Here is a 26,595-nt window from a genome sequence, read left to right as displayed (position 1 = left end):
TAAATGGGTAGAAACTACATTGATATGATGTCTCAGCGTGGTAGAAGAAGCCGCTCACCGAGTCTTCATGGCGGCTCGTCTTCTTCATCCAGCGTGGCTTCTCCAGCAGAACATCCGGGAACTCTTGGCTTTGGCCGACACGAAACGACAGCTTCCTCAACAAAACGGTCACGGTCAGCGTCATAGTATAAAGTATGTCTTCAACATTAAAAACAATCATTTTTCAGCAGCAGTTACCACCACATGTTTGTCACCGCTGCTCCTCGTCCTTCCGGGTGTCTCCTCCTGCACCTGCGTGTGCGGAAGTTCTGAATGACAAACAGGAAGTGGAAGATTCCAAAAATAGAGGTATCTAAACTGCCATCCGGTGGACAAATGTGATAGTATTGCTACTCAAAAGTTGACACTGCCCTCCGGTGGACAAACGTAATATTACGTGTAGATGAATTGATTCACGGCTGCTCAGATGTTAAAGCTGCCCTCCGGTGGACAAACGTGATATTACGTGTAGATGAATTAATTCACGGCTGTTCAACTGTTAAACCTGCCCCCCGGTGGACACACGTGATATTACGTGTAGATGAATTGATTCACGGCTGCTCAGATGTTAAAGCTGCCCTCCGGTGGACAAACGTGATATTACGTGTAGATGAATTAATTCACGGCTGTTCAACTGTTAAACCTGCCCCCCGGTGGACACACGTGATATTACGTGTAGATGAATTAATTCACGGCTGTTCAACTGTTAAACCTGCCCCCCGGTGGACACACGTGATATTACGTGTAGATGAATTGATTCACGGCTGCTCAGATGTTAAAGCTGCCCTCCGGTGGACAAACGTGATATTACGTGTAGATGAATTAATTCACGGCTGTTCAACTGTTAAACCTGCCCCCCGGTGGACACACGTGATATTACATATAGATCAGGGGTCTCAAACTCAATTTGCCTGGGGGCTGCATGAGTTAGAGTCTGGGTGAGGCTGGGCCGCATCACAGGTTTCCCGTTGAAGGTCTCACCTGATTCACATACTACAGCTTCTCACCAAAATGATGATTTTTGAAGTGGATTTTCTCCAAAATTCCACAGTAAATGTGGACATATGGGGCATCACTGGAAAGGTGAGAAGGTGTAGTATGTGAATCAGGTGAGACATTCAACGGGACACCTTATTTGTCCATTAGGTGGCAGTGCAAAGTCAGCAATTGTTGCAATAAAAGTATCAAAATGATGATTTTTGAAGTGGATTTTCTCCAAAATTCCACAGTAAATGTGGCTATATGGAGCATCACTGGAAAGGTGAGAAGCTGTAGTATGTGAATCAGGTGAAACATTCAACGGGAAACCTTATTTGGCCATTAGGTGACACTGCAAACTCAGCAAATGTTGCAATAAAAACGTCAAAATGTTAATATTTTAAATGGATTTTCTCCAAAATTCTACAGTAAATATGGACATATGGGGCATCACTGGAAAGGTGAGAAGGCAATAAATAATCAGATAATATTTGTCTATTAGGTGGCACTGCAAAGTCAGCAATTGTTGCAACAAAAACATCAAAATGTTGATTTTTGAAATGGATTTTCTCCAAATTTCCACAGTGTTATATCAATAACATTATAACAATTTATATCAACAATCTCCCCCTCACAGAACTAAAAACATATCAATATTAGTAATGATTAAATATTAAAATGACTAAATATTATTGAATGTTGTTCTTCTAAAGTGTTTAATTTTTGTGTTGTTTAATAAATACAAGTATGCACCAGCATATTTTTATCTATTGTATGTATATGCACCTGTATGTGCTGGCAAGTTTTTTTAACCAAAAAAAAACAAAAAACACCCCCATATCAACAGCTGTGTGATCAGCACTGCTCTGCAGAACAGCTCGCCACCCAGTGGCTGAAACTTGCACTTTTTAAGGTGGAACGGAAACTTAAAGAGAACCGGAGGCGAATGTGGGGCCAACTTAAGCGTCGTGAATGCAGCACAGCTTTGTCCTCCTGCATGTGCAGACTCAGCTTTGTTCCATACCCAGTGTATACAGAATATATATTAACAATTCATCATCACGAGTCTGTTTTTTAAAGGCGACAAGAACAATCAATCGGTTAGTTTACCTCGTACACTTTCAGGGTGCATGCTGGCTCTGCGCCACACTGTCCTGACTTAGCTGAACCGAACAGCGCCATGATTAACGTGATGAGTGAGACCTGTGTTTTTTTGGACAGACCCTGCAGGCTACATATGAAAGATATTTGGTTTTGTGAATTTGACATTCACACGCGATCACAACGCGCATCCGAGATGATCAGTTGCGACACACCTGTTTTTCTGGGTGTTAGCGAAAACTTGGTATATAAAAGTATAAAATAATATAAATAAACTGCCGTCAGGAGCAACATATGTAGACAAGTGGAGCTGGGAATCTAACCAACAACCTTCCAGTTGAAGAACAAGCCGCTCTACCAGCCCCATTTCCCTCTTTTTCTACTGTGTTAATTCATTCAGGGAGGCTGCAGCTACTTGGCTCATCTCTGCAGCTCCCAGGTGTTGGTTGCTTTGACAAGAGCATGACCTTCAAGCGCCTTGGATTAAAAAAACAACAAAAAAACACTGTTGGCTTCTTCTTCTACACTTTTTTCTTTGTGCACAGCCCCTCAACAGGTGCACGTGTTTGGCTTCTGAAGGATGAATGACAGCTCAGGTTGCATTTCAACAGCAGAGACAATCTTTGGGATGGCAGAATTTAAGGAGGAACTAATGACAGTGGTGGAGCTGTCAAAATAAATAATACAGGCTGGAGCTCAACAGCTCAATACAGAAACTTTTACATGGCATTAAATAATTCTAATAAAAATGCAAAGCAAACATACATCATAGAGTTTTTATTTTAATTACATTAGTGTGTGTGTTTGCTTGTTAGGTAGCTTCATGTTCTGCCTGTAGTGTGATTGGTTTTCTGGGGAGAACAGACTCAACAGTCAGTCAGTACATTTACAAGACATTAGGAAAAAAAGCAAACAAATTATTATGTTAGTCCGACTTAAACCGGACTTTGAAAAATACGTTAGTCTGACTGAAAGTGTGCTGGATCGAATTTCAGTCAGACCAACACACCCAGATAATGTGATTGGGAGTCAAATTACTTCTGCGTTTGTTTACGTTCAGTTGGACAAACTGGACTCTACAGTCCCAAGCCCTGGGTTTTAACTCAGAAATAACAGAAGAAGTTTGTGCACTTAAGAAGACAACAGCGATAAGCGATATTTGGACTGATGAGAAGACCAAATTAATGCTCTAAACAAATAGATTCTAGCTAAGGTTGTTGTCATCTGTGATTTAATAGGTCAACTGGGACTAGTCTGATACTAAAATGCTGAAAGGGGTCATATCGCCACTTAGTGTAAACCCCTTTCCTGCTAGTGCTAGCATCCTGGGACAGTGGACAGTGGACAAATTAAATGGCGTAGTCGAGCTACAAACATATCGCAACTTAATTGTGCATGAAAAAGTACTGACTGTCATAATCCTGCAAACACACAGAGAGGAAAGGTTTCTTTATTGCATGACAAAATGACTGGTGACTACACCTTTGTGTTTGTGTGCAAAAAAATCTGTATCCTGTCTCAACAGAAACCCCGGGCAGCACGTTGCCTTCTTCAGCTGGAATGGAAAGAAGCCAAGTGATGGTACAGCAGCCCTTATCCCTTGCACTCACATTCCTTCAAGCCTCCAAAAGTGCCAAGCTGACTGAGCACAAAGCTGTGACGATGACAGGCACAGTGAGAGGAGGCTCCATCAGTCCTGTCCATCAGTCCTGCACTGTGTTTTCAGCAGAGATGTTTTCTGCACTTCTCTGCTGCTGTTTCTTCTTATAGCTGGGCCAGCGACACACAGGGCAGCAGTGTCTACCCGCTGCCAGCCACACCACAATGCACTGCTGGTGGAAGGCGTGGCCACACGGCAGGCCCATCAGCAGCTCCTCGCTCACAAAGTTCTCCAAACACACCACACACTCCGAGCACTGCAACACGCCGCACGGCCACACCGACCAATCACAGCACTGCTGGTTCGAGGCAGCCTCAGGTGTGAGGCTGGTGTCCTCTGCTTCATCATGGATGCTGCTGCTGCTGCCAGGGTCCATGTCACTGTCACCGTACACACACAGCTGGATACTCTTGTCCTGACTATACTCTGACCTCTTTTGCCCTCTTCTCTCGTTTGGAGGTGTGCTGTGACGTGTGCGAGGAGAATTCTCAGAGTCCGACTGTGAACTTTCTGTTTCTTCATGCAGATGTTGACCCACAGATCTGAACCTCCATGTTGGCAGGGCTTTAATGTAGTCCACGTTCACTAGTGGACGAAGCCAGAGATCGGGGAACGCCAAGCGCTCAAACAAAAGGTTGGGATCGTCCTCCCAGTCTGACTGGTCTGATGGGAGCTGCTGCAGTGATGCGATTGGATGGAACAGATAGGAAGCATACCAGTCCCACAGACTGGCCAGCCACTCCAGGTTGGTGGTGCTGTCCTCTGGGCTCCTGACCCCACAGCGGCGTTTCTTCTCAAAGTAGTCAACCAGCAGGCCGTGAGCTAAGTAGGTGGACAGGAAGAGAGCGGGGTGGGATGAGTAGAAGGTCCAGTCAGATCTCACCAGGCTGGCCAGTGTGGTGGTGTCAGCGTAACGGAGCAGCTTCAGACTGTAACCATAGAGGGAGTCCAGGTACGACAGCTGCAGCAGAGCCTGGTTAGAGGCAGACAAGTTGACACAGACCTATTTAATCCCCAATTCTTAATCATTATACTAATATAGATTAAATGTGGTTGAAACATTTCAGTTGTGCAGCATTGCAATTAATTGTGACCCTCTCTTGAGCATCTCGTCTTGGAAAGATGCTTAAAAACCTCTGAAATCTAGACCATGCATTTACAAATTCAAGACTGCACTACTGCAATTCATTCATATCTGTTAAAAAACGTCGACAGTTGATCACACCATCGAGCTCTCTCTCCTCATAGTGCAGGTACTGTATGTCTCAAGGATTACAGGGACAATGATTAATGTCTCTTATATTTAATAACATAAATACATCTATAAATATCTTTATTATTAATGTCCACAGTACAACTGTTCCTAACCTTTCCTTCACCGATTTCTCTTCTCTCATTGGGTTTGGGTTTCTTCTGTTTTTTCTTTCTCTTCACTGTATTAACTTTTGGTTTGTATACTGTGATTTGGTTTTTATAAAAATGAATACCAGATATTAATTGAAACATGTCTGTCCACAGTTGTGGGAGGTTGTAAGAACCTACCAGAACAGGAAGCCAAGACACCAGCAGTATGGAGTTGTAGGTTCCAAGCGTTCGAATCAGAACTACAAATCGTTTCACTGTAGCACCCTGCCAAGGACAAAAAAAAACATATTCAGCTACATGTTTAAAATAAACGCAGAGCTAATTATAGATCAATACACAGATACAGGTGTGTACAAGTTTAACATCCAGAGTCAGGGCTCCTGCAGTCAAGCAGAGCATGCAGCAAGAAGCAAGTAGTCAGCTTCATTACAGCTGCAGATGTAGATAGTGTACTGCAGTCAGTCCCCTATTTTGTGAGAACAATGGTAAAAAAAAACAGCTGGTGACCTGTGTAATGAAGAGATCCATCCAGGCCAGAAGGTTGATGAGGACCAGGCTGAGCACAAACAGGTCATTGACCTCCGGCTGGACTGAACGTAGGAAAGTGTCCATGGCAGCCAGGGATAAAAACTCCCCCGTACTACAGAGAGGTGGAGAGGTGAAAAGAGGAGAGGATGAGCGGAAGAGAGAGGGAAAACGGGACACAGAGGTGACGAGAACGTGGGCATTTCCCCAATAAATAAATAACAACTTCCAAATCCTGCAAAACACTTTACTTTGATTTCATGATGATTTCTTAGCACACAACAGCATAGTCTTCTTCTTCTTTGCAGCTCCATTTTTGTCCAACAGATTCACTTTCCCTCACTACCTCAACCTTGACTAATTACTTTTCTCTTACTGTCCCTGGAATATGTTCATTTCTAATCCTGGTTACTCCCAATGAAAACCCCAGCATCTTCAGCTCTGCCACCTCCAGTGTACCTCCCACCTACTGTCTCCAGGCCATACATCACAACAGGTCTAATTACTGTCTTGTAAACCTTCCCTTTGACTTTTCCTCAGCCCTGACACTCGACTCCACCCTCTGCGATTAATAGTCATTAAAAATTAAATTAAAAGTCAGGTGATATCACTCTCCTTTCATTAACTGCAATGTCATATTTCACAGCGAAGGAATTTAAAAACTATACGTCAGAGCTCACAAATTTCAATAGGTTCACACGCTCACACATGACTTTTCTCACGCTGTGATAAAGGGATAAAAGTCACCGCACATAAATTAGTAATCTATGAGTCGATGACGCAAAGGCAGATTGCTCTGCGTAGTTCATTCATACAGCTGTCTTGAATTAGCAACCTATCAGCCAATCAGAAAATAGTATTTCTTGTTGCTGGGTAAATACAGTGGTTACAGAAAGGACTCGCCGCACTCCACCAATTTACACTGCTTTTGCGTCTCACGTCGGCCCACTTCCATGTGTCTAGACAATTAGAGTCACAACACTAGGTTTTCTTGCGGTACTTCTCACATGGATAAAGACTGTAAATAAAAACAATATAAATAAACAAAACAGAGCAGTATTTCTACCGGCTGAATAAACAGGAAAATGCTGGGCTTGCAAGGATTCTTTCTGTGTAGTTAGTAAAATTGGACGTGGTGTCAACACGGGATCTCGTATTTTGAAAAGCAAACCGGATGTTTTATTTTCCTACTTCCTCTCCCGCTCGTGCTGAGTAATCCGTTGACTAGTGCTGCGTATCCACGTTGAACTTCGACACGAATGGATTCGCATCAGCTCCGATCGGAGACGCAATGCAACCGCTCCAAAAGCAGTGTATTCAGGTTTTTTGTGTTGTGAAAGGCAAATATAAAACTATTTATTTTGTTTATTGGACTTTGTCGTCATTATCTTCAAACACTATAGAAACTCTCGAGGGGGCGCTACCTGACTACTATGCCACAGCCATTACACACCGACACCCTTAAGGGTGGTGTCCTAATTTAACCTACTGTATGATGTTTGGCGAAGAGTCAAACATGTGCAGCTGAGTTACAGCAATCTATTTTACTCTGTGTCAAAGGTCAAAGGTTGATTTATAGAGCTCATTTGGCCATTGAAAGAGAAGAAAGCTGAGAGAGTTCTTATGCTGTTGCCTTTGACCTCGTCTGCCTGTAATCTGCACTTTCAATTCATTTCCTTTGGGAGAAAAAAAAGGTATAAAAATCTAAAAAGAGAAATTGTTTATGTATGAATGATTGAAATCACCTGAAAAAATTTAAAAGATAGAAAGAAACCAAACAAAAGGTGCAAGATAAAAAAAAAACAGGAAAACAATAGTAGGGAAATGCTGAGTCAGTATTGTCAATTAATAATAAGAGCGTTAATATGATTTCATGTTCAACCATCACCTGTTGCCATAGCGATAGATGCCCTCGGGCATCTTCAGGATGTAAGCAGGACTGTGTGTCACGCCGATCTCCGACAGGCTGCTGTGGTTGTCCCAGTGACTTATGTCCACGAAGATGAAGTCGATCCTGCCGGTGAACTTGATGGACAGAGAGGAGAAGAAGGCAGGCGGCTGGGAGAGGTGGGCGAACAGAAACATCTTGACTGGGTGGGCGGGATCCGAGCGCCACTCCTCCACCAGCTGCTCAGAGCGATGCAGGGTTTTGATTCGATGAGCCACGTGCGAGGTCATCCAGCGGAAGATGTGTTCGATTGTAATGCGACGGCCGTTGTATTCTTTGAGCATGACTTTGCCCTTGGACGCCGACGTCTGAGGAACAGACATGATGAGTGTGGAGCGCTGCCAGCCACGCTTGATACATGACCTGGAGGACAGAACGCAGCACGACAATGTCAGCATCACACACACATTATGGATGAGGAAATGGACAAGTACTGTATGATGAGGGCTTTTAGCTGTTGCAGCCATCTTCTTACACAAACACAGAGCAACTTTCTGCTCTCATTTGGGTCAAACAGCATGCTGCATGCTTATTGGTTCACTGATGCTGATGAGAAGAAATTTAAACACATTTTCAATATTGGGAGATACAGAGCAAGTCTGATACCTAGCCCACAGAAGTTTTAGTGGAGTGGCCTTTTATTCCATTGAATGGAAAAGATAAACCCTTAAAAACTCAAAAATATAGGAGTGTTATCTCACCGTTAGACATCCTTTAACGACTGAAAACTGAAGTTTGGCATAGCTCGCACCAAAGTCCCTTAAAGGTGAAGTAAGTAGTTTATAGTGACATCTAGAGGAGAGGCTGAAATTTACAACAACGAACTGCTCCTCTGCTCACCCCCTCCATTCCCTGAGCACTACGGTATCCTCAGCCGGTCAAATGACGTCCTCGTCATCTTTCTCCGTGTCGGCAGGTGAGGTTCTAGTATTTATTCAGACAACGAGAGGGAGGGGGAGAGGACGAGGACGAGGGACAGCTCTTCGTGGCCGCGGTAAAGCTGGCAGAAGCCGGCGAGGGAGAGGGTGAGCTACCGCGGCCGTAGCAGATGAAGCAGAGAGAGTGGAGGTGGGACTTCCGCTACAAGTAAAGCGACGCTTGATTTGTTCTCTCGGGTTTGTCTATACAGGCTCCCGTAGAAACATGGCGTCTCGCTGCTAACAGTGGCAATGCAACAGCGGCCCGCGACCATGTTATTTTACATGCCTTTTTGAAACACTACGAAAATGAAACAAAAACTATTATACAGTGAGTAGACAATGCAGGAGCACATAATATGTATAAAAAAGTGGATTTTGGGTCATATAAACCCATAAATACTACACAGTGTGTCATGGTAAAATAGAGATTTTACCATGGCAAATGGGAGTTGTTGATGCACTGTTGCCTCCATATGTGAGTTTAAATGTGTCATGTTCTAACTGGTATGTGAAATCCTTTCATTTTGATTTACCTATGTGTGTGACACAAACTTACTGAACGAGGCAGCAGCAAACCAGCAGTTAAAATGCTGATTTTCCCAATGAACTTTGGTGCGGGAGTCAGGAGAGGGCAGGTGGGTTAACAAGTCCCATTTCCAGTAAAAAAAAAAGGGTGTCTAAGAGCAAGATTAAGTGACAGATCTGTCTATTTTACAGAGTGACCCTTTAGTTGTGTGGCTACAATCTGTTTTAGCTTGTGTCCTTGCTGGCAGCCATGTCTTCACTGAGAGGGAGCTTCCACGTCTCAGGCTAGTTAACAGGATTGAGCCAGCATATGCACTGAAACTGAGGTAGCTACAGAGAACGCCATCATTACTATAGCCATTTTTTACTATGACCTGTCAAAACAGCTAATTTGACAAATATCCCATTATATTTCATTCTCATAAGGATTTGATATTTGTATCACACATATTGGCCATTATAGTGATATCAGAAAGCCTCTATAAATGCACAGTGCTTCAGAGGGAGAAATAGTGTGCTGTTGCCCACCTGTAGTCATTTGAGCAGTTGAATGTTCCAGTTCTGATCCCAAACTGAGACACCTTCTGCACCATCTTCTCCCAGCTGGACTTACTGAGCAGGGCCTCCCGGTCCTGGGCGATGACCTGCAGGCACAAACGCAGACAGCGTCAAAAACTGGTAACACAAGACAAACCTGTAGCATGCAGGGAACGTTATACTTTCTGCAAGCCTCATTTAATCATAAACATATGTGACTCCAGCAGATAAAAAGGAACTCACAGGGTGATCTGTTTTACCATGGCAGCAAGGTAGTGACAAAGCCTTCTTACTAATAATCAGTACATCTGCAGGATTCTGACAAAAAGGTAATACAATCAAACTGTGTGTGTTTGAGTGCCAGGGATTTGAGAGGCTGCAGTCTGAAATGAGTCATCTTTCTTTATCGTAGAGTTGCATCACTGTGTGCTTCGTCCCAGCAAGTGTTTTAGGCGCGCTACTGCCACCAAGTGGGCTGGAGTTGCTACACACTCGTCTTGTCATGCTCTCACAAAAGCAAACAAACAAACAATGACTCAAAGGAGTTCAATAATGACAAATCAGTATGGATTTCCACATGTGACACACTGCAATGACAATGTGATGGTCTGCTTACACCTGCGTTAAAGGGGTGTTTTACTGATTTAGTTCTGTCTTACGACTCAGAGACTATTTCTATAAGATCATCGATCTATGATCTACGATCTCTGCTTTATTTGGCAGAGATTTTAACATTGTGGGTATTGTGCTCATCTGATCAACAGCTACTGGATGTTTCCAGGTTAATATATAAACAGTGGGGTGGCTGTTCCTGCTGCTCCAAAGCTCTGGAATAGGTTACCCCATGATCTGTGCTCAGTTACTGACCTGGGAGTTTTAAACTTTTAAGTAAACAGTGGTACTTCCCTCTATTTTTAAAAGGACATTTTGTAATTTTACTGATTCTTATTTTATTGTATTTTTTTTTCTATTCCAATTACTCCATTTTTAGTGTTTTTATTATGCAAAAAAAACAAACAATGATTGATTAAAGAGCCACAGCACTAATGGATATTTCGTTCATCACATACATGTTTGCACTATCATGTCTCAGGTTTCATTCACCTGAACCAGCCAGATCCCGTCTTTAGTGTCTTCCACTAGTTCATAGAAGTGCATCTCTCCACTGAAATGTGTGCTGCCAGAGTCTCCAGCCTCTGTCCGCTCCTTCTCCTTCTTGATGGCCGAGTACAGCTCGCCGTGCGTCAGCTCTCCTGTCAGCAAGAAGAGCTAAAGGTTTATTTCACTGAAACGTGTCAAACAAATGCAAACAGCTGTTCTGACCCTTGATCTGACCTCAGTATGTCGGCACTTTCTTCAACCTTTCAGTCGATCTCATGGAAAATCTGAAGTATTTATACATTATTATTGTGCATCCTGATTAGGGCTGCACGACAGAACTAACATAACATAACATGAATCAATCAATCAATGATCAACATGCACAATATACAGTACAATTAGGAAAGACTGTTTCAACAATAAATGCAGTTCCTTGTACTAGTTTTGTGAATACTTGTATTTGATATACTTATGTAAAGCATACAGACACAGAGGGAAACTCATTAAAGGCGCCATATGTAAAAATGTGGCCAAAAACGGTTACTACATTCAAATTAAAAATACCAAGGTCCTTTCGGTTTTGTTTTCTCCGCCATTGTAGCTCAGACGTAACTGGCAGCCCGTGGTTGCTCGGCAGCTGAGACTCTAATGACTGCAATGATTGGTAGATGGCGGTAGGGGGCGCCACATGCCAAAACATGATTTAAAAACATAAAAATAATTTGTGGTCTGCAAATATATTTTTTTCATGCAAATATTTTGGCTGCACTGTTGTTGGGGAGTTCAGTTTGTTATATGAACATTATTCCTGAGTCTCTTTGAAATATTAGGAGGATTTTATGGTCAGTTGCTTTAGATTTATTACATAATGCACCTTTAACTTATGTTGCCAATGTTACAAAAACATTACTGACCTGACCAAAAATTATTGCAAAATGTTACGGCCTTTGCAAAATGTTTTAAGGATTTGCTAACATTTCAAAAACAAAAATGAATGACAAGGATTGTATGGGGACGAGTTCACTCATATAAACAGCCAACTTATTGTGAATGTTTTTTAATGTAATAGGTGGTGATCGTGTTTATTCTCCTCCCTAAGCCTCAGGTGTGAACCTGACCATGGGTGATGGAAGAGATGATGGGGATGAGTCACTGTTACCTGATTTCTCCACCAGCTCACTCACGTCCTTCTTCTCCGGCAGGCCAGAGTAGCCCAGGCCCCGACACTCCAGGATGGTCTTCAGCCTCTCATAGCTCAGAGTGACCGGATCTACCAGCTGGGTCGCGAACACGCCGGTCTCGTACCAGACCACCGCCTCGAAGATTCTGGCCAGCATGAAAAGCACCACGAAGTAGAGCAGCAAGAAGAACAGCTTGAGCCACATCTTCCAGAGGACTGAGGAGCGCTGATGCGGGGCAGAGGAGCCGGGACGAGCCGGGCCTGTGTGGCTTTATACACCGCTCTCTCTCTCTGACCGTGTCACACGGTCATGGTGCTGCGGTCCAACCCGCACCATCTTTCTGCGCTCATGTATTCTGCTGACGGTGACAGCTAGCCACTTAGCTTAGCATGGTAGTTAGGCCTGTTGGTGTATCGGTCGTGACACACGGGTCTCGTAGAAGTTCGGTGTCAGCTGCACGGGAAAAGTGTCCCGCGTTAGGTGAGCGGCAGGTGGACAGCGGCTCTTCCTCTCACTGTCGCAAAAACAACAGGGATGCCGAGCCAAGTCTGACCTGCTCCGATCAGCTGCTGCTGTACACACAGGCAGCCACGTCACATCCGGCTCCACCTCACACATGTAAACAAGCTTCAAAGGAAGTCTCTCCCTCTACGTGACGTCAGGACCGCTGTCTGCTGCCCTCTGGCGGTAGATGGTATTATAATGTTCTATATTGAAGAACACATAAAGTTGACACTTTTATATAATATACTAATTAGGGTGCACAAAAATACAAGCTATTTATTTGTGTATTTATTTATTTAGGTAAATATGGTATGCTTCTGTAGGTTTGTAACAAAACCATCATGCTATTTTTATTCATGTTACAGACTGATCTGTGTTTATTATTAGTGACAGAACTGGTATCAATGTGACACATACTTTAGTGCCTCAAGTACAATGGTAACAGTTGTAAACACTCACAGCTCATTTACATACAGGAACATGATAATTACACACAAACATGACAATGAGCATCACAGTTAATTATGGAGCGATAAAGTTTAGAGTCAATTTCAACCAGTCAATCTTCTGCTTTAAACTGATAATTTAAGGAAAATTGAGCTCAGCAACAAAAGAAAATCTAAGAGTATCCCTTTTATTCTCTGAATTAAAGATGTGAGAGAAAATTGTCTATCATGGAGAACAACAAATAAATGAATAATTTATACATACATGTACATGTATTATACAGTAACCATACATTGTTGTTCTATGATAAAAATATGTATTATCTTTATCTTCTAGTGCTTATACTGTTAAAGGTGGCACACATCGCAAAAGGTGAGTATTATTATAAAAATAATTAGTATCACTAATATGCAGAGGCGCAGCTTGTGAACAGGCAAGGCAGGCAACTGCTTGGGGCCCCAAGCCGATAGGGGGCCCCCGACACTCGGAGCCTTAGGGCTGTTTTTAATGAAATGTGCAGTGAGCAGCCGCCTCCCCGTCCCCCTTAAACAACAATGGGCAATTTGCAATGAGATCTCAGTAGAAAACCCCCCCTAAAGGGGCCCCACCTCACGTTAACCTGTGTGAAGTTATCGTTCTGCAAGTTGGAAAATGAAGAGGATTATTTACAGTGTAATGCATATCTTTTTTTTACTCACTTTATATATATTTCTTCAGTTATTTACAGTATTTTATTGTTCTATATATTTATATTGTTTTATAATGTGGGTTCTTTACAATGTATTTTTTTTTTTACTAAGTTTATATAGTTTTTTAAAAGCTATTTACAATATTTTATTGTTCTTTACATTTAGATTTTTTAAATACAAGGTTTTTCCCAAAAAATATTTTGTACTCATACATTTTTTCATTGGTGTCAGATTATTTGTAACATAATGATGATGAACACTGGTTGGAAGGGCCCCCTGGGAATTTTTGCATAGGGCCCCTACAGACTCTAGAATCGCCTCTGCTAATATGTAATCAGATTTTTCCTTTTTCCTCTCCTCTCCAACAATATTGCAAAGCTGCAATACGGCAATCTGTCCAGCAGGGTGCACTATAACCCTGTGTGCTTGGTGCTTAGTGATGGGTGAGTGTGGTGTGCAGTGCTCATGATGTAACAGCAGGTGTCGCCCGTTATTTAGCACTTATTATAATCAGAGTGAGGCTTTTCCTGACTATGAGACTCTTCACAACATCTGCTTTCATCAGCAACAAATCCAGGCTTATCCCTTTTGTTTGTGTGTGACTGTGTGACTGCTTTTCAAACTGTCAAAATGTTTTAATGTGTCAGTTTTGGTATTGACAATATTGTGTTAAAGTTATATTATAACACTAATTGTAATAATAATAATAATAATGTTTTTACACAAAAACTCAGCAGGCGTGTAGCGATGAACTCTGCTCGTCTGTTCTCCGTCATATCATCACATTTGAGAACATCTCAGTTCCTCTGTACCTTATCATCGTGAGTGTTCATCTCCTGATGTTGCTGCTCATCCAGCTGAAGCTCAATCCTGGCGTCACCAGATGTTTTCAGGCAAATTGAAGCTCGGTAAACGCCCTAAATTTGAAAATCCATGATTGGCCCATGATCCAGTCTGAAGTGATCCAATAACAGCAGACAGTCCCAGCAGTACAACGTTAGCTCTTCCATTGTCTTCCACATTCCAATGAAGTGAAGCACATTTCATACACAGTAGCATCTCAATGTGCTTTAGTTGAAAGTCAGAAACAAGTCGGTCTTTTATTCACATTTGGTGCTGAGTTCAGTTCCACTTGTGTGCAGTATAACAGCTAAATGTTGCTTCAACATATTTGGTTTGAACTATGGGCTCAACCATCTGACCTGAGTCAATAGATCTCTAGAGAGTTTTATAGTCAGCTGTATTCATTTTTGACATAGGGGTCGAGTTATCCACGGGTGGTTTTAAGGATTGCGTAATTCTATTGCCTTGCTGAGATTTGTCAATGTTTAATCTTCAGATCAGATTAGATTTATTTCATTTATTGCGAGCGAATTAAAGAATCTTGGAGGTGTCTGATTAGGACGGTTTATAAGCTGCCAGTGAATTATTTAATTACAAGAACTTTGAGTGTTTCTCTGTGATGTTTTCCAGCTCATTCTTATAGGGAGACCATCATATACTTCCATGTATATATATATGTATTCTAAATATCATTTGTGTTTCCATGGATTCTAATAAGTCATAAATAATTATAAATAAAAGAGTATATATTTACGAAATATCAACTGATAATGTCACAAAAATTTAATCACTTTAGTCAGAAGATCAGATTTTTCAAAATCAAATTGGCATAAAAACCTGACCTGATTGAGAAAAATGGATGAAATGGAAGATTCAAATTTGAATGACTACAGCCCCAACAACTGAAGATAATACAGTGTATTTAAACTTTGTATTAGATCAACTGCAAAGTCACAGTATAAACAGAAATCTAATAACAATGACAATGTGTATTTTTTACTTTATTTGGGTCCTCTCCTCCCCACAACATCCCACGAGGACAGGTATTTATTATGTCATGAACATATTGGTGTTTACATATCATAGTGACAACAAAAAACCCAGTCACAATACAAAAGACAGTTTAAATACATAGCATGTCAATCGCATGTCAGTCTTGATTGAACATTTTTGTACTCGACATGCATTCAAAATATAAAAATAGACTTCTGATTAAGTTTATATACATTTTCTGTTTTATAAATATAAGTATACAAATGTATTTTTAAAATACAAAGATAAATACCATCACATAGAGTACATTGTGTACCAAAACAAACAATCACAAACATTTTTTTTGGATATTTAGCATTCACAAAACACAAATATTACATTTGAAATGCAATTTTAACGACGATCGCAGGTCTTGTACTTTTATGTCTTGTTGTTCGTTTGCTTGCTTCCTTCCTGCGTCAGGGTTTTCTTTTTTTATTGCCCAAAGTCCTTCACTTTTATTCTTTTATACGCAAGCAGTCAATGGGTGGATAATAAATAAAGGTAATAATAATAATAACAATAACAACAATAATAATAATAACAATAATAATAATAATAATAATAATAATAGGAGGAAGTCTAGCTTTGCCGGACATCCTGTAAGAGTTTGTTGATTTCTGCCACTAGCTCACTGGCATCCACCAGCTCATGTCTGCTGTCGCTGCGTTTCCCCTGCAGGTGGCTGAGCACAGAGTCAAAGTCGTCCTCCTCGTAATTCTCCGGGATCTCCTCCATGGCTGGCAGCCACTTGGAGGAGGGTCCAGGCAGTGGTACAGGTACAGACACAGGTGCTGCGGGATGCTGCATCAAAGTTGGGCTGACCAGTGCTGTGAGCAGTGGGCTGCATTGTTGTTTGGGGGAGTGGCCACTGTTCTGCGGGCTGTTTTTCAGGACCTGTGATACTTTTTGGCTGCTGCTCTGAAAGCTAAGCTTGGTGCTGGGTTTCAGGGTGTGGTAGCTGCAACCCTGGTGATGGCCAGATGGGCTGATGCTGCTTCCCGGGTTCTGGAAGTGGGTGTTCGCAGCCCAGGCTGCCACACCCTGCTGGTGGACAGAGGGATTAGCCTTGCCAGGCAGATGACTCCTCCTGCGATCCAAAGACCCAGTCATGGGTACACCCATTCCACTCAGGCTCATCCCCTTCTCTTTCTCATTGACCTGGACGTACGAGTCCAGAGCCTGGGGCAACAACCTCTGGAATACACTGCTCATCTCTGACAGAAGTGAGGTGGTACCACACAGGTCTTCATCTCTGTCCTCACAGTCACCATCCTCTGCCCCCTCCTCTTCTCCTCCATTGTCACTCCCCAGGTCCTTTCCAAAGGTGGAGAAACTCTGGTTTCTGGAGTTGCCATTTACAGTGCAGAGCTGTGGGCTCTTCTCCTGGGACAGGTCAGTTACTTGACGGGCTTCTTCTCCTGGAATGTAGAGGTTGCTGCGGTAATCGGCCGAGGACATGGCTGGGGAAGTCAAAGGCGGCATCCAACACTGATCTGAGTGACCCAGGACACGACACTCCTCCGTACAATGTCTCATAGCTGCACAAAAACACACAAACGCTCATGAGTCATCTCAAACACTGACTTTTCTCTAGAGTACAGTAGTAAACCTCAATTCAATCATCTTGTAGCCTGACCCTCTTTTTGGAGTCCCTGCTCGAAAATGACATGGCCAAACTAAATAGAGTAAATCTCTGCAGTTTCACTGTAGATGCCACTGTGTAAGCGTAAATGCACATGCAACATAAATGAAGGATTTTTTTTCTCTCGCCGAGACAAATATTGCATTTTAAAGCAAATATCGCCTTTAAAATATGCAGTAGGAGCTTAAAAACACATGGAGGTCATGTAACAACATGTGGACATGAGCTGTGCAAAGTCTGATGTTGCTGAAGTGAAGCAGAGTCAAATGACAGAGGTTTTAGTAAAGATATGTCTGGGTGTTCTCACGTTTGGCACAGTTTTGCACCATCTGTGCCATTTGAGATTTCTTAGGTACCAAATTATTAAAACCCATTTAATTGTATTTACGTGTCACTATTGGTCTAAAAAGATCTTGTTTTGAAAAAAACAAGATGATAACTCGCTGTAAATCGATCTAATCTAATAATCTAATCTCTGTAAAGATCAATCAGACTGTGATTTGTCCCCAAAGCATGCTGGGAAGTGTAGTTCTTCATTAGAAGCGGATTTGTTGCGGTGGAAATAGGTTGATTTGACAAACAGCAAAGGTAAGACAACATTTCTGCTTGTATTTCTTGAAAGTCAGTTGTTGTTTCGCTCTTATTTTGGGGCTGGATCTGTGAATCTTGGTTGTAGAGTGATAAATGGTACCGTTTATCCATTTACAATGGGGGGGGGGGGGGAGCACCTCACCTCTGCCTGTATGTGACAACACTTTTTTCCCCTCCTAATTCATTATGCAGAAAGAGGCTATTTTTAACCAATGCTCATAAACATATGGTTCAGTACATTAGTGTCCAACAATGACAAAGGGCTAATGATTATAATTACTAATGTAAAATTATGCCAGTTTCCATCAACCACATTACATGCATTGTCCAAGATGACAACCACCTAGAACGAAATGCTCTCCAATGAGTTCTTAAAATGGTTGCTATAGCAACCAAATGCAGACCTCTGTACACCTGGGAGTGCAGGCCATCAAAGCAGTTTATGTGGACAATTTTACCTTTCATATTCTTGTAAATGTTATGAGTTATGTGCCAAATTTCAAGTTCAAGAAAATGAATGAATGACTGAATGTCATTCAGGTAAATTAAGAATCTGACATTAATGAGGAGAGAATATTTCATATTAAGTTCTTGCAATTACAGAATTTGGTGTTTTCTTACAGGGATCTTTAAACACTTAGGTCTGAGTCTTAAAGATGCACAGACAGACAGACAGTCAGTCAGAGCCGTTCTCAGCCATAATGACAGGAGCGAACTAAATGCTGTTTGAAATCATCTATGCTGCAGTGGACACGGGGGTGGAAAGCAGGGTGAATGTACTGAATGAGAATGGTGAGCTTTGAGATGTAATTATGCTCTTTAAGGCCTAATCATGAACGCAAATCTGAGTAGACTCCATGGCAACTCCTCTTTGCATGGCAATTAAATACCTCCTTTTCATCAGAAAAGCATGAGGACTTTGTTTTGGATGACTGAAAGTGAAAGCTTGAAGGTAAAAAAGGAGAGTGACTAACAAGCACGGCTCCTCCACAAAGCTCTAAAGAAAAGGAGGGAGGGAGGGGGAGAGAGTGGTGGTGATGAAATTGTCTGCCCGTCAGGTTCAACTTTAATTAGGATGTAGCTCAAATGCACTGTTGCATGATGGCTGTGTGGGAAGCTGGCGGGAAAGAAGTGGAATCTTTTGGGAGGAGGGGAAATATTCAATAAAAAGAAGCTGCAGTAATGTCACATCATCAGTGATGTTAACTCAGCCAGCCTGTGACACAGAGTGATTTTAGACTGTGAATCTGTCAGACGCAGTATATGATGCTTGGTGGGTAGAATTGATCCAAGTCAGTGGATTGCACAAAAATCGCACATCAAATTATGGTTGATAAACCATGTCATACACTTCTCACAGCCTCAGGACTAATCTTGCCTGTCGGTCAGGTGGACACTGGAGAAGTGCATGAGCAAAAGCATACTTTAGTATTATTTCTAATAGGCTCCCTTTACATGCAGCTCTTTTTTAATGGCTCACCAGAACTGGCATATCTCCTTCTAAGCTTGACTCCACTGTTAAAGACAAAATCCACACTCCAGCTGCAGATAAGGCTTCAGCACCCTGAGGGATGCCAAGTGTGTATCTTTCAAAGTCGATTTATTTTTATGGAAAAGTTCCACGACAACACATTTTTCTACTCAAAACACTGAAACTAGAATCCACACTTGTTCTGTTTAATGTTCATATTTGTTTAGCCTGAACTGTGGAATTTAGTTTTGCACATAAAATTTGCACTCTGCACCCTCCCCAACACTAGAATGGTGTCACCTCAGGGCCAGCAAGGAATAGGACGAGTGATTACAGCAACCAGAAACCATTCCAACATTCAGCATGACTTTTATCTTGAACTATTAAAGGTGCCATATGTAAGAATGTGGCCAAAAACAGTTACTACGTTCAAATTCAAAATACCGAGGTCTTTTAGGTTTTGTTTTCTGACGTAACTGGCAACCCGTGGTTGCTCGGTAGCTGATACTCTACTAACTGCAATGATTGGTAGATGGCAGTAGGTGGCGCCACATGCCAAAACATGATTTCAAAACATAAACATGATTTGCAGTCTGCAAAATATTTTTTTTAATGCAACTATTTTGTCTGTACTGTTGTTGTTGGTGAGTTCAGTTTGTTATATTAACATTATTCCTGAGTCTCTGTGACATATTAGGAGGATTTTATGGCCAGTTGCTTTAGATTAATTACATAATGCACCTTTAACTGTATATTAACTATATGGGTATGTCAGTCAAATGCATCAAGTGACCCCTCGATGAATTAGTATCCCCAGTATTTAGAGCCAGTTTTAGGCCAGTGGATCACTATTTAAAGATTCAAGAGAGAATTGGAACCATAAAAGACAGGTTAATTATGACAGGCCCCACAACATTATCAATATCTTGAAATTAATTGTGTTATTTTCTAGTAGACATTCCCCTTACTGACACCTGCATATTGCGCTTCTGCTTTTCTTCATGTTGTGTAATCACAATTCTTTATCCATTAAATTAAAATGTGATGAAAGTGTTTCTTTAAATGGATCAGTAATACGTTGGCTTTGCTACCTAATTGTGTTTTGTAAAATCTTGTACAACTTAGTTGCATTAAGGACAAGAAGCTCAGGAGACAGTAAGGAAAGGATGAGGGGTTGTGGAGATGTGGATGGAGGGGCAGGGGTGTACCTGCATGGGTTCTGTGCTGACCATCAGGGGCATATATCTCAGTAAAGCCCTCACCAAGGAGCCTATCCAAGGGTGACTCCCTGCCAGGCTCGTAGTCGCTGTCCCCAGCCTCGCTGTCTCCGCGGCCACTGTCCTTCAGACTGAACTTGTCCATCTCATTCAAGGCATACCTGCACAGAGACATAAAGGTTTGATGTTTCTCATGAAGCGCTCCATAAACACAATGCAATGTGCTACAGATGGATAATAAGGTGAACAGAGAGGGACAAAGTGCATGGGTTTTACATTAAATTATGTGGTTCTATTACACAGTTTGACTCTAAATCAAAAACAGTTATGGATGTTGAAGGCTATGTGAAACCACTGACAACACAAAATGATGATTATCATAACAAAAATGTACCAAAAAGACAAACTCTCAATTTTGACCTCACTTATTGTGACAAAGGGACGTCAAAGAGTTTTTAAAGCGTGCTTTACCTGTAACTCCTGGTGTATTTGTTGCCTCTGAAGCTTGGTCGTGGCTGGTACTGGCCCTGATGGAGCATGGACAGAAGCTGTGAGACTTGCTACAATCAAACAAACAAAAAAAACAAAACAAAAGGGACAAAAATAAAAGGACAAATGAAGAGGGGAAAATGAATGGAGTAAAACAAGCAAGGCCACAAGACAATGTTGTGTGTTTAGGGTAGGGGTATTGTAGGGGGGGGTTATGATTTGGCATGACTTTTTGACTTGATCCTGAAAGTGATGGTCAACAAGAACATGGCACAAAGGACTGGGAGGGTAACAGAATATGGTAGCAAGGAATACATTCAGAACGAATATAAGACAAAAACCTTCATTAATATTATTTTGGAAAATACAGTATGTACTTCATATGTTTTATTTTGTTTGCTTAATTACTCAAATCGAAGTTTAATCTAAGTTTAAGATGAGAGTTAATGAAAATAAAACCTCTTGTCTTACCTCTACTGGAGGTGTGGCGTGGGCTAACTCCAGTGAAAAGTTCTCTGGCACATGATTGGAGGAGATGGTGACCAGGCTGTTGAGGGACTGGCGGCTGTGATGGCTCTGCCTGCTCCCCAGAGTTCCCCTCTCAGGCGTAGGAGAGGCTGACGGCGAGCGTGGGTGTGCACGAACAGGAAGCGTCCCATTCACAGTAGGAACCAAGGTGATGTCGGCTTTGTGGATCTGCCTGGTGGGCTTCTTTGGGTGGTTCTGGTAGCTGTTTTCTGCCACACGGCAGTTGTAGTTGTGCCGGGGGTCTTTCTTCTCGCGGCTGCAGCGAGTGGTGGCAAACATCACCATGACGATGAGCAGAAGAGCGCACACGGCACCCAGAGAGATGATGACAATGAGCGAGAGATCCAGTGAGGCTTGGCTGGGGCCAGTCGGGTAGAGAGGAGGGAGGTTGTCCATGTTCTCCTGCAAGGAAAGTCTGAGGATGACTCCTGTGGTCAGCCGACTGGTGCCCCTGTCCTGCACTTCTACCCTGAGCTCCATCACATCCCGAAGAGCCTGTTCCAGACTGGCATTTGTCCGGAGCTCACATCGCTGGGCGTCCATCACAAACAGCCTGTCCTCGTTGCCACCAACGATGGTGCAGCTCACTTCGCCATTGGCACCAGCGTCGCGGTCTGTGACTTTAAGTACAGATATCAGCTGACCGGGCGATGCGTACTTCCACACCGGGAGTTCAGCAGTGTGATTCTGGAGGACGGGGGAGTGGACGACGGGTGGGTTGTCATTTTCATCCAACACAGTGAGAAGGACGGTGGCGTTAGTCGACAGTGGCGGGTTTCCTCCATCTCGCGCCTGAACGGTGAAGGCAATCCTGCTTACGTCTTCATGGTCGAAGCTGCGTAAGGCATAAATCGCACCATTAGATGGATCAATGGTGACGTAGGTAGAGATGGGGCTCCCTTGAACCAGAGCATCTACGATGGTGTATGTGACCTGCCCATTGGTACCCAGATCTGGATCTGAGGCCACCACAGTCATCAGATAGGCTCCCGGAGAGTTGTTCTCCGATTTAAAGACCTCGTAGTGGCTCTTCTCAAAACGTGGGGGATTGTCATTTTCATCCAGCACTTGAACAGTGAAATGTTTGATGGTGGAGAGACTAGGAGAGCCCCTGTCCTCAGCTATGACTGTCAGACTGTACTCTGACCTCTTCTCCCTGTCCAGTGAGATGTTGGTGAGAATCATGTAGTTCTTCTCATATGTCTTCTGCAGTCTGAAATGGCCATGGCCGTGCAGCCTGCACACGACCTCACCGTTTAGCCCCGCATCGCTGTCGTCGACGCGCACCAGAGCTATGAAAGTGTCCACGGGGGCTCCCTCTGAGATGTAGGCCACTTCTTCTTTGCCGGGAGTCATCAGGTTGATGTTTATCTCTGGTTTGTTGTCATTTACGTCCACCACTTTCACCACAATTTTGCAAAGTCCGGGGATCGAGTTCGGGCCCAGGTCCTGAGCCTGCACGTCCAGCTCATAGGAAGCTGCGGATTCATAGTCCACTTTTTTAATAAGACTGATGTAGCCCTTTTCTGGGTGGATCTTAAAGGTTTCCAGAATCTTTGGGGAAACGTGGCTGCTGAACGAGTAGACAATTTTCCCATTAGTGCCCTCATCTGGATCTGTGGCGTTTAAATCGATGATTTGAGTCCCGAGGGGAGAGTTTTCCAGCAAATTAATGATGTACGCCTGCTCATCAAAGGCTGGGCTGTTATCGTTTGAATCAGATATGCTGATCTTGACCAAAGTGGAGCCAGACTTCGGGGGTACACCATTATCCGATGCAGTAAGCTGGAGCTGGTAGTTGGACTGCACCTCCCTGTCCAGCTCCCTCATCACCACCAGCTCTGCATACTTGGCTCCGTCCGTCCTGGTTCTCACATCGATCTTAAAGAAGTTATTGGGTGTCAGCGAGTAAGTGTGCAGAGAGTTCTCTCCCACGTCCGCGTCCATTGCGCCGTCCAGCGGGATCCGCGTCCCCACGGACGCGCTCTCGGAGATCTCGATTGGCACAATGGCGCGGGAGAAGTGCGGCGAGTTGTCGTTAATATCCAGCACTTCCACCTCCACGTGAAACAACTGCAGGTATTCCGTTGGCAGCGTGACCACGTCGAATTCAATGGAGCAGTTCGAGTTTTTTTCACAAAGCTTCTCGCGGTCGATTTTGGTGCCGATGCTGATTTCTCCGTCCTCCTCCCGCACGGACAGGAACGACGTGGTCCCTCGTTGCATTGCGCGGAAGCGAAAGGTCAACGAACTCGGCAATTTCGACAAAACACCGGCGACGTCCTCTCTTAACCGTGCGATCACCGTGCCCACTCTCTGCTCCTCATAAACTTTATATTTTAAAGTCTTACCAGCGGCTTCGTGCGTCACCGCGAGCAGCAGCAGCAGCAGTCGGAGAAGGAGAGCCGGAGAAAAGAGAATTCCTTTGGTTTGAGTCATTGTTGCCCCCATCTTCTTTAACACAGAGGAACACAGAGACAGATGTCCACTCTCTAGTGCGCCATGACTCCTGTGGCTCCCTGCTCCTCAGAATCAAAGGAACAAAAACTCCGCTAAATGGATGAAAAAAATAAATAATAATAAATACATTAATGTGTAGAAAGATTTCTATGTTTTCTTTCTACTGTAAAAACAACTAAAGATTCAATAAAATTGCGGCGCTTCTTCGCGTATCCACATACGCGCGTCGCGTCTTGTGCGTGCGCCTTGGAGAATGAGTGAGAATGTGAGTGTGGAGAAAAGGCGCAGAGGGAGAGGGGTGTGTGTGTGTGTGTGTGTGTGTGTGTGTGTGTGTGCGCAGTCGCCCCTCCTGTCTCCCCCTCACACACACACACTCACACAGAAGACATTAAAAGTGTGTCACAACAATGGCGACAGGAGGAGGAGGAGGAATTCCGAGTTCAGCCATTTTTATATATATATTATGCGCACACTCTCACACTCTGACCTGCGGCAGACTTACATTGTTATTGCTCGCAATTCATAACGTGTGCCGACTCTACTGCGCCTTTTGTGCCAACAAAGAGGGAAGAAGTTAAATGGAACATTCCCGTCAGCAGTCATCTGACCACGGTGCACACACTGAAACATTAAAACATTAAACCCAATCCAATCTGTGGTCCAATTACCCACCAAATACCCGAATGCTATCTGTAAGTATCTGTGATATAGTGCATAAACTTCACATCAAGCAAAACAATCACTGTTTTAATCACTGTAATACCACCAGCAATTAAAAAGGTGTTTATTTGTGATTATTTATTTATTTATTGCACGACCATAACACTGATTATTTCTTTCTTTTTTGGGAAGTAGAAGTGCCAGCTGTGTCCGTGAGCAGATGGACTCTTCTTCATTCAAAGACTGAAAATATTCACTCAGAAAACCAACAAGTCTATAAGTGTAAATTGTGAGTAACGAATGTTTTAGTTCATTTTAAAAAGAAAAAAAACAACTTTACAGTGATCTTTCCACTGAATTGTGATGCATGGAAACATTTCCTCACATGTGTTCTTAATGAAGGTATGGCCAGTGCTTTGTCGTCCACTCAGCTGAACCCCACATGCGCTCTATTCATTCACCTCCCCCCCTTTCCTCCTCCTGCTGCTGCTGCTGCTGCATAATAATGTTTTATGGAAGCCCTACGTCTCCTCATCTGACCAAATGATCACCCTGCAAACTCAAAGTGTCGCTCAGAGAGCAAACAACTGGACAAGCGCAGCACCGAGCCATCTGTCCAGGGCCTGAGACAACGCAAACCTACAATTACTCTCTATTCAGCTTCTGCCAAAACACACCAAGTGAGAATTAGTTCCAGCTCGTGTCAGATAAAGTCTAATATCTTTGTGTTGCTTCTGCAGCAGACTTGGACAGTTTAGTATTCAGCAGTGATCAGAGGCTTTCGGGGTTGGCTTCATGTGGATGAGTCGCATGTTTCAAAGCAGAAAAGAGTACACACACACATTTTAATTGATGCACTTGTCCATGCTCCAGCAGTCAAATCTGTAAAGGAAAACAAATGTTCCCCGGATTAAGTTTTTCTTAAATTCAGAAAGTGTCTGCATGAAGTCTCAGTTGGAGTGTGAGTGCTGAGTGTTTTAACAGAGCGAATTATCTTTGACGGGATGTTTCTCTGTGATGGATTTTATCTGCATTTCAAATTCCGACGTGTGACCCGTGGGAAGGGGCTCTGTGCGCCGCCATCTGTCTTTGAGCAAACACACAGACGCCGGCTGCTGAGCTAACGTGTACACATACTGATGCTGAATAACTCGACACACAAACTACAAACTACAGCTGACTGTTGACTCAACATGACCAGAATGACCATTCAACCTCTCTCTAAAACTGAACAACATTTCTTTGAGCTAAATTGGAGCTATAATAGATGAATATATCCTGATGAGCATACTATTCCCATAATCACCAGTACAGGATCGGTTTCCTCACAAGCGAATGCTCAGTTTCACTGAACCCGTGTATGGAAATGGGAGACTCTGAGCTCAGATTTGGTTTTGCTCTGGCGCAGAAGGGCTGCGGTGTCACAGGCTGCTCATATGCTCCAGTGAAAGGTCGGATCACCGGGTGCATGATGGGCGATACAGAGATTCTACCCTCAGGGACCATAAAATCACTGAAAGAAGTTAGGAGAGGCACGCATGGGGTGTAGGGCGAGAGGCTCAGCTACTTTGTTATTGAAATGAAGCAGGGGATCCTGGTGACAAAGGCAACTTAGCAGGTGGAGAGAGTGGGCCGTCCCAAACCACCCCCACCCCCGTCTCTCAGTGAGAAATCTGTGCTCATCAGGAGGGAATTGTGTTTGAAAAACAACATGTGAATATTTCCAGATATAAAGCGCAGGAAAAGCGATCCTGTACGAATCCAGTAAGTTTGTTAGTGAGTGAGTGAGCGAGTACTTAGTTAGTATAGGACTAATGTTATTCAGTCAGAGGAGGAGTCGCAGCAGCAGCATGTGACCAGGGGTCAGGAGGATTGTTAAGGCACGCGAGCATCTGCCAACATCTCATTACCATGCTGTTAGCTCGTGTGAAACGGAAAGGATTTGGGAGAGATGGGGGACGCAGGACATTCTCCACACAGCAAAGTGTGGTCAGAGATGACACAGGATGAAATGTGATGCATCGTCAGCTGATCGCTGCCTCATCTGTTGCTCATAAACCTAAGTCTAAATGGGGGCTTTTAAAGCTTTTGCCTCAAACTGTGCTCACAGTGATGCCGGATGAATCATCTTCTCTTGTT

At 43.2% G+C, this 26,595-nt stretch overlaps 2 protein-coding genes across 3 annotated transcripts; both read right to left on the bottom strand.

The window, feature by feature from the left end:
* Positions 1 to 2,898: 2,898 nt before the first annotated feature.
* On the bottom strand, positions 2,899 to 12,452 carry rnf103 (ring finger protein 103). 2 transcript variants are annotated; one of them, XM_083906155.1, is made up of 8 exons: positions 11,859 to 11,996; positions 10,934 to 10,983; positions 10,703 to 10,851; positions 9,590 to 9,705; positions 7,557 to 7,979; positions 5,651 to 5,783; positions 5,321 to 5,407; positions 2,899 to 4,751 (listed from the first exon to the last, which is right to left on the bottom strand). In XM_083906155.1, exons 3-8 carry the CDS (start codon positions 10,754 to 10,756, stop codon positions 3,822 to 3,824), a joined length of 1,743 nt encoding a protein of 580 aa, XP_083762281.1. In that variant the 5' UTR covers positions 10,757 to 10,851; positions 10,934 to 10,983; positions 11,859 to 11,996; the 3' UTR covers positions 2,899 to 3,821. The 2 variants fall into 2 exon arrangements, with proteins under 2 accessions (XP_083762281.1, XP_083762280.1); XM_083906154.1 differs by lacking the exon at positions 10,934 to 10,983 and having other exon boundaries at positions 11,859 to 12,452.
* Positions 12,453 to 15,575: 3,123 nt separating this feature from the next.
* LOC310941018 (protocadherin-18-like) lies at positions 15,576 to 25,926 on the bottom strand (the record flags this gene model as incomplete). Its single annotated transcript, XM_083906089.1, has 5 exons — positions 15,576 to 16,936; positions 20,311 to 20,480; positions 20,791 to 20,879; positions 21,280 to 23,790; positions 25,786 to 25,926. 5 exons carry the CDS (start codon positions 25,924 to 25,926, stop codon positions 15,978 to 15,980), a joined length of 3,870 nt encoding a protein of 1,289 aa, XP_083762215.1. The 3' UTR covers positions 15,576 to 15,977.
* Positions 25,927 to 26,595: the final 669 nt, after the last annotated feature.

This window comes from Microchirus variegatus (genome assembly GCF_963457635.1).
Source record: "Microchirus variegatus genome assembly, chromosome: 19".
Lineage (NCBI taxonomy): Eukaryota > Metazoa > Chordata > Actinopteri > Pleuronectiformes > Soleidae > Microchirus > Microchirus variegatus.
The sequence above is the reverse complement of the archived record's forward strand: the minus strand, read 5'-3'. Positions and strand labels throughout refer to the sequence as shown.

Excerpts from the sequence above, each read along its gene's own strand:
- rnf103 (XM_083906154.1), bottom strand. The coding sequence starts at position 12,084 with ATGTGGCTCAAGCTGTTCTTCTTGCTGCTCTACTTCGTGGTGCTTTTC. Across the intron at positions 10,852-11,858 it reads TGAGCTGGTGGAGAAATCAG|GAGAGCTGACGCACGGCGAG; the intron begins GTAACAGTGACT and ends TCTTGCTGACAG. Across the intron at positions 5,784-7,556 it reads ATCTATCGCTATGGCAACAG|TACGGGGGAGTTTTTATCCC; the intron begins GTGATGGTTGAA and ends ACCTCTCTGTAG.